This window comes from Schistocerca serialis, chromosome 4, assembly GCF_023864345.2.
Source record: "Schistocerca serialis cubense isolate TAMUIC-IGC-003099 chromosome 4, iqSchSeri2.2, whole genome shotgun sequence".
Classification (NCBI taxonomy): Eukaryota; Metazoa; Arthropoda; class Insecta; order Orthoptera; family Acrididae; genus Schistocerca; species Schistocerca serialis.
This window is the reverse complement of record NC_064641.1, coordinates 125767537-125783965: the sequence shown is the minus strand read 5'-3', so window position 1 is coordinate 125783965 and position 16429 is coordinate 125767537. Positions and strand designations below refer to the sequence as shown.

At 42.4% G+C, this 16429-nt stretch overlaps 1 protein-coding gene across 1 annotated transcript in view; it reads left to right on the top strand.

Moving 5' to 3' along the window:
• Nucleotides 1–16429, top strand: part of LOC126473927 (DNA polymerase subunit gamma-1, mitochondrial) — a 152826-nt gene that overhangs the window by 101746 nt on the left and 34651 nt on the right. The window contains 4 exon segments of the mRNA XM_050101285.1: nt 10712–10754; nt 10757–10877; nt 10879–10949; nt 10952–11019. Coding sequence (XP_049957242.1) covers nt 10712–10754; nt 10757–10877; nt 10879–10949; nt 10952–11019 — 303 coding nt within the window.

The window sequence follows — 16429 nt, the reverse complement described above, 5'->3', positions numbered from 1 at the left end:
ACTCTAGAATGAAATAATAATTAAATCAAGACCCTACACTGTCAACAGGCATTGATATACATCAATGGAGACAGTTGAAAATGTGTGCCCCAACCGGAACTCGAACCCGGGATCCCCTGCTTACATGGCAGATGCTCTATCCATCTGAGCCACCAAGGGCACAGAGGATAGTGTGACTGCAGGGATTTATCCCTCCGCATGCTCCCTGTGAGACCCACATTCCAAGCTTAATTTCCACACACTACATTCGTAGTGCTCCTGCCCATTACACTCATTACTCGTGGTAGACAATCTTACTGAGTCCTGTAAGAGTTCGGGCAGTACGTGTGCATCCGCACAGAAGAGGGAGGTCAATGGCCGGTTAACTACATGAAGATGGTATCTGTTCTTTCGGACATGTCTGAAAGAACAGATACCAACGGTGACCATGCAGCACTCTAGAATGAAATGATGATTAAATCGAGACCCTACGCTGTCGACAGGCATTGATATACATCAACGGGGACATTAAGTTGGGAATGTGGGTCTCACAGGGAGCATGCAAGGGATAAATCCCTGCAGTTGCACTATCTGCTGTGCCTCGGTGGCTCAGATGGATAGAGCGTCTGCCATGTAAGCAGGGGCTCCCGGGTTTGAGTCCCGGTCGGAGCACACATTTTCAACTGTCCCCGTTGATGTATATCAACGCCTGTCGACAGCGTAGGGTCTTGATTTAATTATCCTTTCACTCTATACGCTCCTTCCACCTTTCTGCTTTCCCTTCTTTGCTTAGGACTGGTTTTCCATCTGAGCTCTTGATATTCATACAGGTGGTTCTCCTTTCTGCAAAGGTCTCTTTCATTTTCCTGTAGGCAGTCTCTCTCTTACACCAAGTGATATATGCCTCTACATTCTTATATTTGCCCTCGAGCCATCCCTGCCTAGTCATTTTGCACTTCCTATCGATCTCATTTTTGAGACGTTTGTATTCCTTTTCACCTGCTTCGTTTACTGCATTTTTATATTTTCTCCTTTCATCAATTAAATTCAATACCTCTTCTGTTACCCAAGGATTTCTACTTGCTCTTGTCTTTTTACCCACTTGAACCTCTGCTGCCTTCACTATTTCATCTCTCAAAGCTACCCATTCTTCTTCTGCTGTATTTCTTTCCCTTGTATTTGTCAGTAGTTCCCGAATGCTCTCTCCGAAACTCTCTACAACCTGTGGTTCTTTCAGTTTATCTCCTTAAATTCATATCTTTTTGCAGTTTCTTCAGTTTTAATATACAGTTCATGACCAATGAATCCGCATCTGCCCCTGGAAATGTCTTACAATTTAAAACCTGGTTCCTAAATCTCTATCTTACCATTATATAATCTACCTGAAATCTTCCAGTGTATTCAGGCCTCTTCCACATATACAGCCCTCTTTCATGATTCTTAAACCAAGTGTTAGCTATGACTGCTGTGAAATTCTACCAGGCAGATTCCTCTTTCATTCCTTACGCCCAGTCCATATTCACCTACTACTTTTACTTCTCTTCCTTTCCCTACTATCGAATTCCAGTCCCCCGTGACTATTACATTTTTGTCTCCCTTAACTATCTGTATACTCTCTTTAATCGCACCATACATTTCTTCAGTTTCTTCATCTGTGGAGTTAGTTGGCATATAAACTTGTACTACTGTGGTAGGCATGGGCTTCATGTCTATCTTGGCTGCAATAATGCATTCACTACACTGTTCGTAGTGGCTTATCCTCGCTCCTATTTATTTGTTCATTATTAAACATCTTGTTCCTCCTGCCACCAAACTTCACTAATTCCCACTACATCTAGCTGTAACCTATCCATTTCCCTTTTTAAATTTTCTAACCTACCTGTCCAATTAAGGGATCTGACATTCCACACTTCGATCCATAGAACGCCATTTTCGATTCTCCTGATGGCGACATCCTTCTGAATAGTCCCCGCCTTGAGATCCTGATGGGGACTATTTTACCTCCGGAATATTTTACCCAAGAGGATGCTGTCATCATTTAACCATACAGTAAAGCTGCATGCCCTCGGGAAAAATTACGGCTGTAGTTTCCCCTTGCTTTCAGCCATTCACAGTACCAGTACAGCAAGGCCACTTTGGTTAATGTTACAAGACCAGATCAGTCAATCATCCAGACTGTTGTCACTGCAACTACTGAAAAGGCTGCTGCCCCTCTTCAGGAACCATATGTTTGTCTGGCCTCTCAACAGATCCCCTCTGTTGTGGTTGCACCTACGGTACGGCTATCTGTATTGCTGAGGCACGCAAGCCTCCCCAACAACGGCAAGATCCATGTTTCGTAGGGGGGGGGGGGGGGGGGGGGGGGGACTCTTTGTATCAATGTGTCAAAAAGACGCAACACACTGCTTACTGTACAAAAGATTGTTTATAAATATAAGTTAGGAAAGGGGCTAATTTCAAGATGTAAGATTTAGTAGAAATTCCATCAGAAACTTGTGCCTTATTCATTTTGAGCACTCATAATTGTTGTTTAACACCAGTGGCCTGTTTTCAGTATTTCTTGAGTGTGTGTGTGTGTGTGTGTGTGTGTGTGTTTGTGTGTGTGAGAGAGAGAGAGAGAGAGAGAGAGAGAGAGAGAGAGAGAGAGAGAGAGAGTGAGTGAGTGAGTGAGTGAGTGTCAACATTGGTCCTGTAGCATACTTATGTGAGAACACATTTCTGAATTGAATTTCATTTCAGCTTCCTTGACTCCTCTCTTCAATTTCATTATCAGAGTGGCACAGGGGGGATTGGATACAGGCTTGAATCCTTCGGTTACTTATGACCAGAAACACTTTGCCAGGATCTGACTTTGGGAAATTTTCACATCCTTCGCACATAACCCTTCCTACGGATGTGCATTCTGCTTGTTAGTCTTCTCTATCAGTTTCTGTTCATTCTCTGATGTAATGAGAATATGGTAATCTGTGCTTTTACGAAGTGCTTTGGATGGAACATTTAAATCAAGGTGGGTCTTTGCCATCTTTTGTTAGTTTACTTGGTTTATAATGGTTTTGAGCTTTAACCTCAATTGTTCTGTGTTTGTAAAATTTTAACTGAATATTCTGAGTTTATTTGATATACACCTATAGTTCACCAGCCACATCATAGTGTGTGATGGAGGGGTGTTGGTAACTGACTGTTAGTTCAACCAAACATCCATTCTCTTAGCTTTCTTATTGAGTTTATTGTCTTTGGGGAGCCTCATATCCATAATACCACCATGATTGCTAATCTGTGTTTCATTGGTGACACTCGTGCAAAGATTGAGTCTGTTTCTTTCACTTGTAGGCCAGTGGACTAGTTAGTTATCTGCAAATGTGTTCAGTATTACTTCATAAAACTGTTTGTCCTTGCTGCTGATTATGTATCTGTAGTTTCCCCAGGTGTTAGAGAACAAGTTAAAGTCATTATCTACTGTTACAATATGCTTGGGAAATTTCCACACTATCAAGTTTCATTTGTCTTTCAAAGACTCTATGACTGATGTGTCTAAATCTGGTGGCCTGTAGAAACATTCGATTATTAATCCAAGTCCACCCACTTCATTTACTGTTGGCAGTATTAGCTCACAGACAGACTCATTTTGGACCTTGCTAGACCTAATGGTTCTGATTCTTACCATAACCATTGCTGTTGTTCTTGAACATTCTAATCTATCTTTCCTATATCAAACAATGGAAAATCAGGAATTGAATGTAACAATATTATGAATAGGATAATTGCTATTCACCATATAGCGTGGATGCTGTATAGCAGATAGGCACTACAAAAAGACTATCACACAAAATAAACTTCACACACACACACACACACACACACACACACAGCTTCAGCTGCCAGAGACTGCAGTCGTGTGTGTGTGTGTGTGTGTGTGTGTGTGTGTGTGTGTGTGTGTGTGTGTGTGTGTGTGTGTCATCTGTTTTTGACAAAAAACGTGTTAGCCGAAACCTTATTTTTTGTGTGACAGTATTTTTGTAGTATTTTTCTGCTACTCAGCATCTCTGCTATATGGTGAGTAGCAACTATCCTGTTCATAATATTGTTACTATTTTTCCTATATACGTTTCACATGTTGATAAAAATTTCTCTACTCTCTACAGTGGATTTGAACCATGTCTCAGTTCTAAATATGGGGTCGGGGTAACTGATATTTAGAAGGTTCTTGGACATTGTTGTGAATGCTCCAACAGTTCTTCTTCTTCCTGGTGTTTTCCTATGCTTCCACAAGCTTGGCATGTTATTTCGGATGTGATAATGTTAGTTGGCCCCCCCATGAACCATGGACCTTGCCGTTGGTGGGGAGGCTTGCATGCCTCAGCGATACAGATAGCCGTACCGTAGGTGCAACCACAACGGAGGGGTATCTGTTGAGAGGCCAGACAAACGTGTGGTTCCTGAAGAGGGGCAGCAGCCTTTTCAGTAGTTGCAAGGGCAACAGTCTGGATGATTGACTGATCTGGCCTTGTAACAATAACCGAAACGGCCTTGCTGTGCTGGTACTGCGAACGGCTGAAAGCAAGGGGAAACTACAGCCGTAATTTTTCCCGAGCGCATGCAGCTTTACTGTATGATTACATGATGGCGTCTTCTTGGGTAAAATATTCCGGAGGTAAAATAGTCCCCCATTCGGATCTCCGGGCGGGGACTACTCAAGAGGATGTCGTTATCAGGAGAAAGAAAACTGGCGTTCTACGGATCGGAGCGTGGAATGTCAGATCCCTTAATCGGGCAGGTAGGTTAGAAAATTTAAAAAGGGAAATGGATAGGTTGAAGTTAGATATAGTGGGAATTAGTGAAGTTCGGTGGCAGGAGGAACAAGACTTCTGGTCAGGTGACTACAGGGTTATAAACACAAAATCAAATAGGGGTAATGCAGGAGTAGGTTTAATAATGAATAGGAAAATAGGAATGCGGGTAAGCTACTACAAACAGCATAGTGAACGCATTATTGTGGCCAAGATAGATACGAAGCCCACGCCTACTACAGTAGTACAAGTTTATATGCCAACTAGCTCTGCAGATGACGAAGAAATTGAAGAAATGTATGATGAAATAAAAGAAATTATTCAGATTGTGAAGGGAGACGAAAATTTAATAGTCATGGGTGACTGGAATTCGAGTGTAGGAAAAGGGAGAGAAGGAAACATAGTAGGTGGATATGGATTGGGGGACAGAAATGAAAGAGGAAGCCGCCTGGTCGAATTTTGCACAGAGCACAACATAATCATAACTAACACTTGGTTTAAGAATCATGAAAGAAGGTTGTATACATGGAAGAACCCTGGAGATACTAAAAGGTATCAGATAGATTATATAATGGTAAGACAGAGATTTAGGAACCAGGTTTTAAATTGTAAGACATTTCCAGGGGCAGATGTGGACTCTGACCACAATCTATTAGTTATGACCTGTAGATTAAAACTGAAGAAACTGCTAAAAGGTGGGAATTTAAGGAGATGGGACCTGGATAAACTAAAAGAACCAGAGGTTGTACAGAGATTCAGGGAGAGCATAAGGGAGCAATTGACAGGAATGGGGGAAATAAATACAGTAGAAGAAGAATGGGTAGCTTTGAGGGATGAAGTAGTGAAGGCAGCAGAGGATCAAGTAGGTAAAAAGATGAGGGCTAGTAGAAATCCTTGGGTAACAGAAGAAATACTGAATTTAATTGATGAAAGGAGAAAATATAAAAATGCAGTAAGTGAAACAGGCAAAAATGAATACAAACGTCTCAAAAATGAGATCGACAGGAAGTGCAAAATGGCTAAGCAGGGATGGCTAGAGGACAAATGTAAGGATGTAGAGGCCTATCTCACTAGGGGTAAGATAGATACCGCCTACAGGAAAATTAAAGAGACCTTTGAAGATAAGAGAACGACTTGTATGAATATCAAGAGCTCAGATGGAAACCCAGTTCTAAGCAAAGAAGGGAAAGCAGAAAGGTGGAAGGAGTATATAGAGGGTCTATACAAGGGCGATGTACTTGAGGACAATATTATGGAAATGGAAGAGGATGTAGATGAAGATGAAATGGGAGATATGATACTGCGTGAAGAGTTTGACAGAGCACTGAAAGACCTAAGTCAAAACAAGGCCCCGGAGTAGACAATATTCCATTGGAACTACTGACAGCCGTGGGAGAGCCAGTTCTGACAAAACTCTACCATCTGGTGAGCAAGATGTATGAAACAGGTGAAATACCCTCAGACTTCAAGAAGAATATAATAATTCCAATCCCAAAGAAAGCAGGTGTTGACAGATGTGAAAATTACCGAACTATCAGCTTAATAAGTCACAGCTGCAAAATACTAACGCGAATTCTTTACAGACGAATGGAAAAACTAGTAGAAGCCAACCTCGGGGAAGATCAGTTTGGATTCCGTAGAAACACTGGAACACGTGAGGCAATACTGACCTTACGACTTATCTTAGAAGAACGATTAAGGAAAGGCAAACCTACGTTTCTAGCATTTGTAGACTTAGAGAAAGCTTTTGACAATGTTGACTGGAATACTCTCTTTCAAATTCTAAAGGTGGCAGGGGTAAAATACAGGGAGCGAAAGGCTATTTACAGTTTGTACAGAAACCAGATGGCAGTTATAAGAGTCGAGGGACATGAAAGGGAAGCAGTGGTTGGGAAGGGAGTAAGACAGGGTTGTAGCCTCTCCCCGATGTTGTTCAATCTGTATATTGAGCAAGCAGTAAAGGAAACAAAAGAAAAATTCGGAGTAGGTATTAAATTCATGGAGAAGAAATAAAAACTTTGAGGTTCGCCGATGACATTGTAATTCTGTCAGAGACAGCAAAGGACTTGGAAGAGCAATTGAATGGAATGGACAGTGTCTTGAAAGGAGGATATAAGATGAACATCAACAAAAGCAAAACAAGGATAATGGAATGTAGTCTAATTAAGTCAGGTGATGCTGAGGGAATTAGATTAGGAAATGAGGCACTTAAAGTAGTAAAGGAGTTTTGCTATTTGGGGAGCAAAATAACTGATGATGGTCGAAGTAGAGAGGATATAAAATGTAGGCTGGCAATGGCAAGGAAAGCGTTTCTGAAGAAGAGAAATATGTTAACATCCAGTATTGATTTACGTGTCAGGAAGTCATTTCTGAAAGTATTCGTATGGAGTGTAGCCATGTATGGAAGTGAAACATGGACGATAAATAGTTTGGACAAGAAGAGAATAGAAGCTTTCGAAATGTGGTGCTACAGAAGAATGCTGAAGATTAGATGGGTAGATCACATAACTAATGAGGAAGTATTGAATAGGATTGGGGAGAAGAGAAGTTTGTGGCACAACTTGACCAGAAGAAGGGATCGGTTGGTAGGACATGTTCTGAGGCATCAAGGGATCACCAATTTAGTATTGGAGGGCAGCGTGGAGGGTAAAAATCGTAGAGGGAGACCAAGAGATGAATACACTAAGCAGATTCAGAAGGATGTAGGTTGCAGTAGGTACTGGGAGATGAAAAAGCTTGCACAGGATAGAGTAGCATGGAGAGCTGCATCAAACCAGTCTCAGGACTGAAGACCACAACAACAATAATGTTAGTTGTAATGGGTGGCCATATGCATTCCTTACACCGTCACTTCTCCCGGAATGGAATCTGTGTACCCTATCTGCCTGTGTCTAGTGTACATCATGTTCAAGTGTGAGAATGTTTTCTAAATGTTTGCATAGCATCTATCTGAGGTGAGACATAGGTACGAGCCCAGTATTTACCTGTTCGGATGTGGGAAACCACCTAAAAGGCTTGCCAGCACATCTGGCCCTCGTGATTAATCCGGCAGGTGGATTCGATTCGCGATCAGCATGCTACCTTGTATCCCCGGAGCAGGTACCTTAATATGCTTGGCTAGCTGGGCAATTAACAACTAATTTTTTTAAGAGCCTCACTCTCCACATCTGCATCCTGATCTGTTACAGTAGTTGCTTTGTCTTCTGCGGGTTTTTCTACTAGAGGTCTCGGTGTTTCTCTTAACTCTTAAAAATATTCACATTTCATGCACACACTGCAACATGCATGCCCATTTCCAATGTATACTGCATGCCAAACCTATCCATGATGACTTTTCAAGTGTAGTGTAGGTTGAGAAATCAACATCAGAGCTCATAGCAGAACTAGTGAAGTCTCTTTAGACTCTTCACACAATACCTGACAAGAGGGCCTTCGGAAGTCTTCAGAATGATGCTGCTAAAACCCCGTTCTGAGTGAAGCTACCTGTCATCACCATTTCCATCACTCTCTCCAGAGAAACAACAATGATGTCATATCCCAAACAACAGATATTATTGGTGCCACAATCAGTGATGATCTATAGCTGACTGCAACTTGTGCTCTCAGTAGTTCCTGGAACAGTCACTTTCAGATGGAAGATGATATCTCTTGATGTACAAAGTGACTGCTTGCTGAGATGGTCTTCTTCCATGATAACATTTCTCTAAGACAGACCCCCATCCACACCTAAAATTTGAACTGCCTACAACAAACAGACCCTTCTTTTGCTTCAATAGGTGCCTGACCTTAACAGAGAGGAGGTGGGATCCCACGGGCTCTTTCTCAATATCAGTGGAAGTCAGTGCCTCAAATTTGTTTGTTAGAAGTATTGGGGTAGCCCTTTGGCCAACAGCCACAGACAGCCTTGCCTGAGAAACAGTGCCAGATCTGGACACAACCCAGCCACCATCAGGAGACCACTTCGTGATGGACAGTAGTTTGCTCTGCACTGTGAGTTGCCTCATGATGTTAAAAAACTTTCAGTAATTGTTTCTCACCATGTAGCCTCAATGTGAAGATGTCATCAGGTAATTACTAAAACTACAATCTCAAAACAGCAGCTAGTGGTGGCTTCTGTCGGTCCTCTGTGTAAAGGTTTGCCACCGGGCGGGGGGGGGGGGGGGGGGGGGGGGGGGGGGGGAAGAAAAAACAGGCTTCCCCTTGCCACTTTGCAACTCTTCCAAATATTCATTCTGAAAAACTCATAGCTCAGTAACGAAGTTAAGTATTTCTCCAACTAGTGCCATTTATGCTAAGAAATTTATAAGTGCTACACTGATAAATAAGATGTTAACATCAAATTAATATATCCAAGTGCTTAAATGAAGTAATACAGCACTTAAGATTCTGGTTTATTGTTTTGGAAGAGTTAAGTTCGTGTCACTTTCCAGCCATCTTGTTTTGCATTTGTTGTTATTTTATAAACTATTTTAGATGAATACTGGAATGGTTTCCTCTCACTAGACCTTGCCATCTAGGAGTTAGTATTCTATGCCCAGTTACTTCAGTTTTGATGGAATTCTAAACTTTAACCTAAACTTGTGAAACAAAAATAATAATTGGGAAGGGCAGGAAAGATCACTTCCAATATTGAAGGTATCAGTGCTTCAAAGTGTACCAGTTTTTCCATTTACTTATTAGTTATGGAATCATCTTCTGGAGCAATTCATTGCCATAAAAAAGTTTGACACTTACTAGAGTTGTGTGTGGAATGTTTCAAAAAAATGTTTTGCCATAGTCATTTTAAGCAAGTAAGGATACCAACCACTACCTCACACTGTATCTTTTCTATTATGACTTTCATACCTGACAACCCTTCTTATGATGAAACAAATGAAACATACTAACATAATAATACAAGAAGTAAATGTGACCTACACTGTAACCTAAAGAATTTGTCTCTAATACAAAAAGGTGTAAAATGCACAAACACCAAAATCTTAACTCGCTTCCAAATAATATGAAATCCTCTGTGGTATTAACAAATTATTTGAACGTGATTTAAATCATTTTTGCTCGTGATGAATCAATATTTTTAACAGACAGAGTTGTTTCCCACATTTTTTGATTTTAGTGCCATAATTTGTATTTGTTTTTCTGTTTTATTTTTGTATGAGTAATGATGTTACTGTAATAAATGTGGAAAATATGGGTAGTATGTTTAGATTTTGCAAGGTGTAAAAGTCGCACATTGACCTGACATGGAAATTTCATAAAACAAAAGTTCCGAATTGGTACCATTTATTTAATATAGAACTAGTTTCAGGATTTCACCTCTCATTATCAAAAATAACTAAATTCACTTGTTGTGAACCTCGAACATTGTTGCTGCATAAAAACATATAAGAGCATATGAATTATCTGTATGTGATAGTGCCTATCTGTGACGCAACACCTCCACTATATGGTGAGTGGCAACTGTCCTTTTCGTAATATTGCTACATATGATGGTGCATGTATACATAAGAGTGTGGTGGTGCATGTATACATCAGAGTGCCAACTGATGAGCAGGGTACTCATACTGCCCACTAGCCAAGCAATCAAAAAACAGACTGCTTATGAAATGACACTTGGATGTTTATGTGTGTCACCATGTGGATAGTCTACATGCTCTGAGATAGTTATGCATGACAGTGGCATGTAACATTTCTTCTTAGTGACCTCACAACAGGTGATCTTTGTTGCAATTGCGAGTGAGAGGTGAACTCTTGAAACTAGTTATGTCCTAAATAAATGGTACATAGTGATGTCTATTTGGAGGATGCCTAAAATTCCAAGTCAAATGAGCTGTATTACCTTATCCTAAATTCTTTATCATGATAAATAAGATTGTACACTGATGATTTGATGGTTGAAGGACAGATGTCATGTACATTGGTTTAAGAGCACTCCTTACACTGTTCAGGTGATAGTATGTGGAACACTGACTCGGCGTGCAGTGGAGCCAACAGGATGACTGCATCAAATGCAAGGAGTGATCGCGTGGGATCAGAACTGTGAGCATGGGTGCGAGCTCCGCCAGGCTATCGCATCGTTGGTGCAGATGTGGATTCTCAGGAGTTGTGGATAGCGCACTGCTGGGAGACCTGCTCAGGCACGAATACACGGTGGAACACCACTTGGCTGGATGACATGTAGCGGGAAAATGAAGATGGCACAGATATGCACAGTGTCACAGCCAAGGCAGCTGGCATAACACGTGACCAAGCCAAGGTTGTGGAGGCCACAATTGTTCCCTTGTTTAACTGTTTGTGTTTGTGACATGTAATTTTACATGCATTAGCAGCGTGAAAATATGTACTCACACACACACACACACACACACACTCACACACACACACACACACTCACACGGCACTGCGCGCAGCGCGCGCGCCACTCACACACAACATACATACACGTGCGCGCACACAACACAACTCACACACATGACTGCAGTCTCAGGCAACTGAAACCACACTGCAAGCAGCAGCACCAGTGCATGATGGAGTGGTGACTGGGTGGCAGTAAGGAGGAGGCTGGGGCGGGCAGGGGAATGGGTAGTATGATGGGGATTGGCAGACAGTGATATGTTGCAGGTTAGGGCGGAGGGCTGGGGAGACTTGGGGAGGGGGGAGGATGTCGTGGAAAAGGAGAGGGGGGAAAAAAAGACTGGGTGTGTGGTGGTGGGATACTAGCTGTGTAGTTCTGGAATGGGAACGGGGAAGGGACTGGATGGGCGAGGACAGGAGGGTTATGGGAACGTAGGATGTACTGCAGGGGAAGGTTCCACCTGTGCATTTCAGAAAGCTGGTGTTGGTGGGAAGGATCATATGGCACAGGCTGTGAGGCAGTCTTTAATGAAGGATATCACATATTGGCAGTTGTTCAGCAACAAGGTGGTCCACTTGTTTCTTGGCCACAGTTTGTTGCTGGCCATTACATGCAGACAGATGGCTTGTTGGCTGTCATGCCTACATAGAATACAGCACAGTGGTTGCAGCTTAGCTTGTAGACCACATGACTGGTTTCATAGGTAGCCCTGCCTTTGGTGGGATAGGTGATGTTGCTGACCGAATTGGAGTAGTAGTAGGTAGGTGGTGGTGGTGGTGGTGGTGGTGGTGGTGGTGGTGGGTGGATGTATGGGACAGGTCTGCATCTAGGTCTATTACAGGGGTATGAGCCATGAGGCAAGGGATTGGGAGCAGAGGTTGTGTAAGGATGGGACGAGTATATGTGTAGGTTCGGTGGATGGCGGAATACCACTGTGGGAGGGGTGGGAAGGATGGTGGGCAGAACATTTCTCATTCAGGGAAAGACAGAGGTAATCGAACCCTGGTGGAGAATGTAATTCAGTTGCTCAGTCCTGGGTGGTACTGAGTTACAACGGGAATGCTCCCGTGTGGCCATAGGTGGGACCTTGGGAGGTGGTGGGAGACTGGAAAGATAAGGCATGGGCTATTTGATTTTGTACGAGGTTGGGAGGATGATTACGGTCAGTAAAGGCTACAGTGTATATTCAAGAGGGACTTGCTCGTCACTGCAGATGTGACGGCCACTGGTGGCTAGGCTGTATGGAAGGGACTTCTGGGTATGGAATGGGTGCAGCTGTTGAAATGGATGTATTGCCGGTGGTTAGTAGGTTTGATATGCTGAACACACTGCCAAGCATGATATCCTTCATTTCAATGACTGCTTCACAGCCTGTGCCATATGGATCCTTCCCACCAACACCAGCTTTTCTGAAATGCGCAGGTGGGAACTTTCCCTTCAATATATACTACGTTCCCATAACCCTACTGGCCTCAATCTTTGTTAGTTGCTCTCCTCACCCATACAGCCCCTTCCCTGCTCCCATTTCACCACGACACCCAGTCTTCTTCTCCTTCTTCTTCTTCTTCTTTTCTCGCTACTTCCCCCCCCCCCCCCCCCTCCCCCCGGCCACCTCCCCTCCCCAACAATTGGGTATCTGCCCCTGCCCAGGCGTATTAGGGATTTGATATAGGTACTGACACTAATACTGATTTCATTCGTCTTTTCAGTGGTACAAGGATTAAATTGGGACAATTCTCATGGGTTTTCTCTTGTAAAGGAACATTTGAAAATAGATATAAGTTTTTTGGATTTTGCTTTGCTACCCATAGTTTCAGCTCCTGTCTCCTTCGTTAGGTACTGGTCACTAACTTTGGGGCTACAAATAGCCTGTACAAATGACCAGAATTTCTTTGTGTTTTGTGAAAGATCATGTGGCAGTATTCTGCTACAGTAGCATTGGAGGCTTCATGCTTTGATCTCTTAACAACAAGACATGTTTCATTCACCAGCTCTCTATATACAGTCTTATGCTTTGTTTAACACCTGTTATGCAGTAGTCTCTGTTTCTTTAGAAGTTTCTTTACAGTGACTGTCTACCATGGAGGCTCCCTCCCATTATGAACGGGTCTACAGGGTACATAGCTGTCCAATGCATGGTCAACTATTCTTTAAAAGTTGAGTCAGAGTTCCTCTTCATGCCTCTACCCAGTACTGGAAGTTTCAAGTTCCTCATTGAGTTATGACACTACTCATTTTTTGTGTAGTTTACTGAACATATATATCTTTCTGATTGTTTTAGTTATCCTTTGTACTTTGGTAATCATTGTTGTCACAACCGAATCATGGTCACTGATACCAGTTTCGATGTGGACGTCCTCAAAGAGGTCAGCCGTATTTATTGCCATTAGGTCTAATATTTTACTATCGTGAGTGGGGTTCCAAACTATCTGTTCTAGGTAGTGATGGGGAGCTCGTGAATGAGTCGTTTAAATGAACGCTTCACTCCAGTGAAGTGTGAACTAACCACTCAATTTCAATGAACTGGTACTTCAAACTCTTCACAGATAACATACTCCACACTTTTTTCTAGTTCACTCACTCTCTTCCCCTCTCCCTCATCCCATTACATCGGCGCTACATCACTTATCCTCCCTTCACTTCAGTTCCCTCTCTACTGCCTGTCGATAAATCGCGCGGCGTTTGTGGGAAACGATAGGTTTGCGTGGGGTTTTGGAAGTGAGGGGCGAGGGGAAGGCAGCGTCAGCTGCTTCCTGCAGTGCTGACATCATTACCCGTGACTATTTGTGCAATTCAGTTATACTTCGCGTCTACCGGTAGCCTACCGTTGCAGCGCTTGCGGACAAATGAATATTACAGATAGTAGATACAAATGATGAGGCTGGCTGTGTGAGCACGCACAGCCAACATGAAAATAAAAGGTTTGTTAATAACACTGAAATCGTACCAATGACTACAGGTGACAGTTTACGTTTTGAATCTGGAGGGTTATTATTCTCAACAAAAATAAATCTACAGGAAAACTTCTGAATTATTACTTAAAGTAGATATATAGACTTTGTGACAGTGGTAAACATACACATTCTATTGTGGATTAAATTTTAAAAGGAACATAAAATTGGACTGCATTTCATTGGTAGCCCTAGTTTTCAGTCCATGAATACAACAGATAATGTTTCACTTGGCAGACAAAGACTGTTTTGGGCGCTACATGGGAAAACGTCGAGCAAGATTAAATGTAATACCTTCTTTATATGTGACAGGCTTCTCTGTTTATCTTTCCTTTGTCCCCTTCGACCATACTCTATTTAAGTTAGCTCAGACGTTGTAAGAGCGTAAAACGTTGCGTGCACGTTATGCATAGTTCGGCCATCTGTTGGTAAAATTATGAAGTATTACGAAGCTTTATTGTACGAGCGAGGTGAAGCAATCGTAGCCGCGGCTGAGTGGCGAACTGGGCAACTTCACCAGGCTTCCGTACTTCATGAATGAACTACTTCATTTGAACGCTTCACGGCAAAGAGTGAAATGAATGAAGTAGTTCACGGGAATGAACGAGTTCGACCCATCTCTAGTTCTAGGTACTTTTCAGAGAAGGCATTAAGTAAAGTTTCACAGGATGTCTTATCACATGCACCACTAACAAAACTGTAATTTTTCCCAATTAACTGTTGAATGATTAAAGTCTACACTAATGATTACAGTATGATTGGGGAACTTACATATAAGTGAACTGAGATTTTCTCTAAAGTTTTCAGTTACATCAGTAGAGGAGTTTGGTGGACGACTGGGTGTCGTGGTGGAATGGGAGCAGGGAAGGGGCTGGATGGGTGAGGACAGCAACTAACATAGATTGAGGCCAGTAGGGTTATGGGAACGTAGTATATATTGCAGGGAAAGTTCCCACCTGCACATTTCAGAAAAGCTGGTGTTGGTGGGAAGGATCTGCAGCTTCAATTTCTATCTTGTTGTATTTGAGTTTTTTGCCTACTGTGAAAAATACACCACCTCTGTTTCCCATTAGCCTACGTTTTTGATATACACTTAAATTTTGCCCAAAAATCTCACTGCTATCAATTTCAGGTTTTAACCAACATTCTGTACCTAATATTATGTGAGCTTCATTGCTTTTCAGGAGCACTGAACTCTGGCACTTTGTTGCAAATGCTTCGGCAGTTTACCACTAGGATTTTAATAGTCTTACCTGTGGGAGGCATTTCCTTTAATCTTACACTGATGCTCGTGGGCTTCCTACACTATCGTTACCTGGGTTGGATGGAGAGTTATGTAATCTAAATTACCCTTGTGCCGTTGTGTGCACGCCATAAACAGTCAGCCACCTAAGTAGCAGCAGAATTGCAGCAAAGGACAACAGACCTTTAGCATCTAGAGTAGCACTGTGGGACAATACCAAAAATGGAAAGGGTTTTTCTTTTGCAGAAGAGAGCCATGAAGAATTGTAGCAAAGGGCAAAAGACTACAATCCTTCATGGTTCTCTTATGCAAAACAAAATACCTTTCCACATATTTACTGTCCAACCAACAATTTCGAGATGCTATCTTTCACTGAATCTTAAACTGAGCTAGCGGGATGCACTTCACCTGTTTTGGGGAAACTATTTCGTCCAGTGTCATGAGGACGCAAATACAAAAGGGTAAGGGTCTATTAATCATCGGCAGTTCAAACATACTGTGAATGGTGGTACCCATTAGGGAAATGGCAGCAAGGGACAGGAAAGTACACCAGGTGCACTCAATGTGTGCACTGGAGGCCTCATTCAACATGTTGAAGAGGCTATTCCAGCAGCCATTGAGGGAAAAGGGTGCAACCAACTGCATACCGAGGAGCATATTGGAACAAACAATGCCTGTCATCTGGTCTCAGAGGTCATACATGTGTCATTCCAGCAACTGGGACGGAAGGTTGAGAAGACTGGCCTGTGAACGGAGTTTCAGTGAAGCTCACAATTTGCGACATTGTCCCCTTGATCCTGAGTCGAGTGGAATGACTGAACCAGAAACTTGGAAGGTTGTGTGACAAGCTAGGCTGCGACTTCCTGGACTTGTGCCGTAGGGTTGAGAACTGTAGGGTCCATCTAAATGGGTCAGGTGTACACTACACATGGCTCTCTTCTGCAAAATAAAAACCGTTTACATTTTAGGTACTGTCGCACAGTGCTAGTCTAGATGACAAATCTGGATGTATGAAGCTAAGATACACAAACCATAGAGTTTCAGTAGCTTGGTTTTTTACTAATCATCATAATATTTATAGATTGTCTGTTGTTGCATACATGATCACTTTATGTCT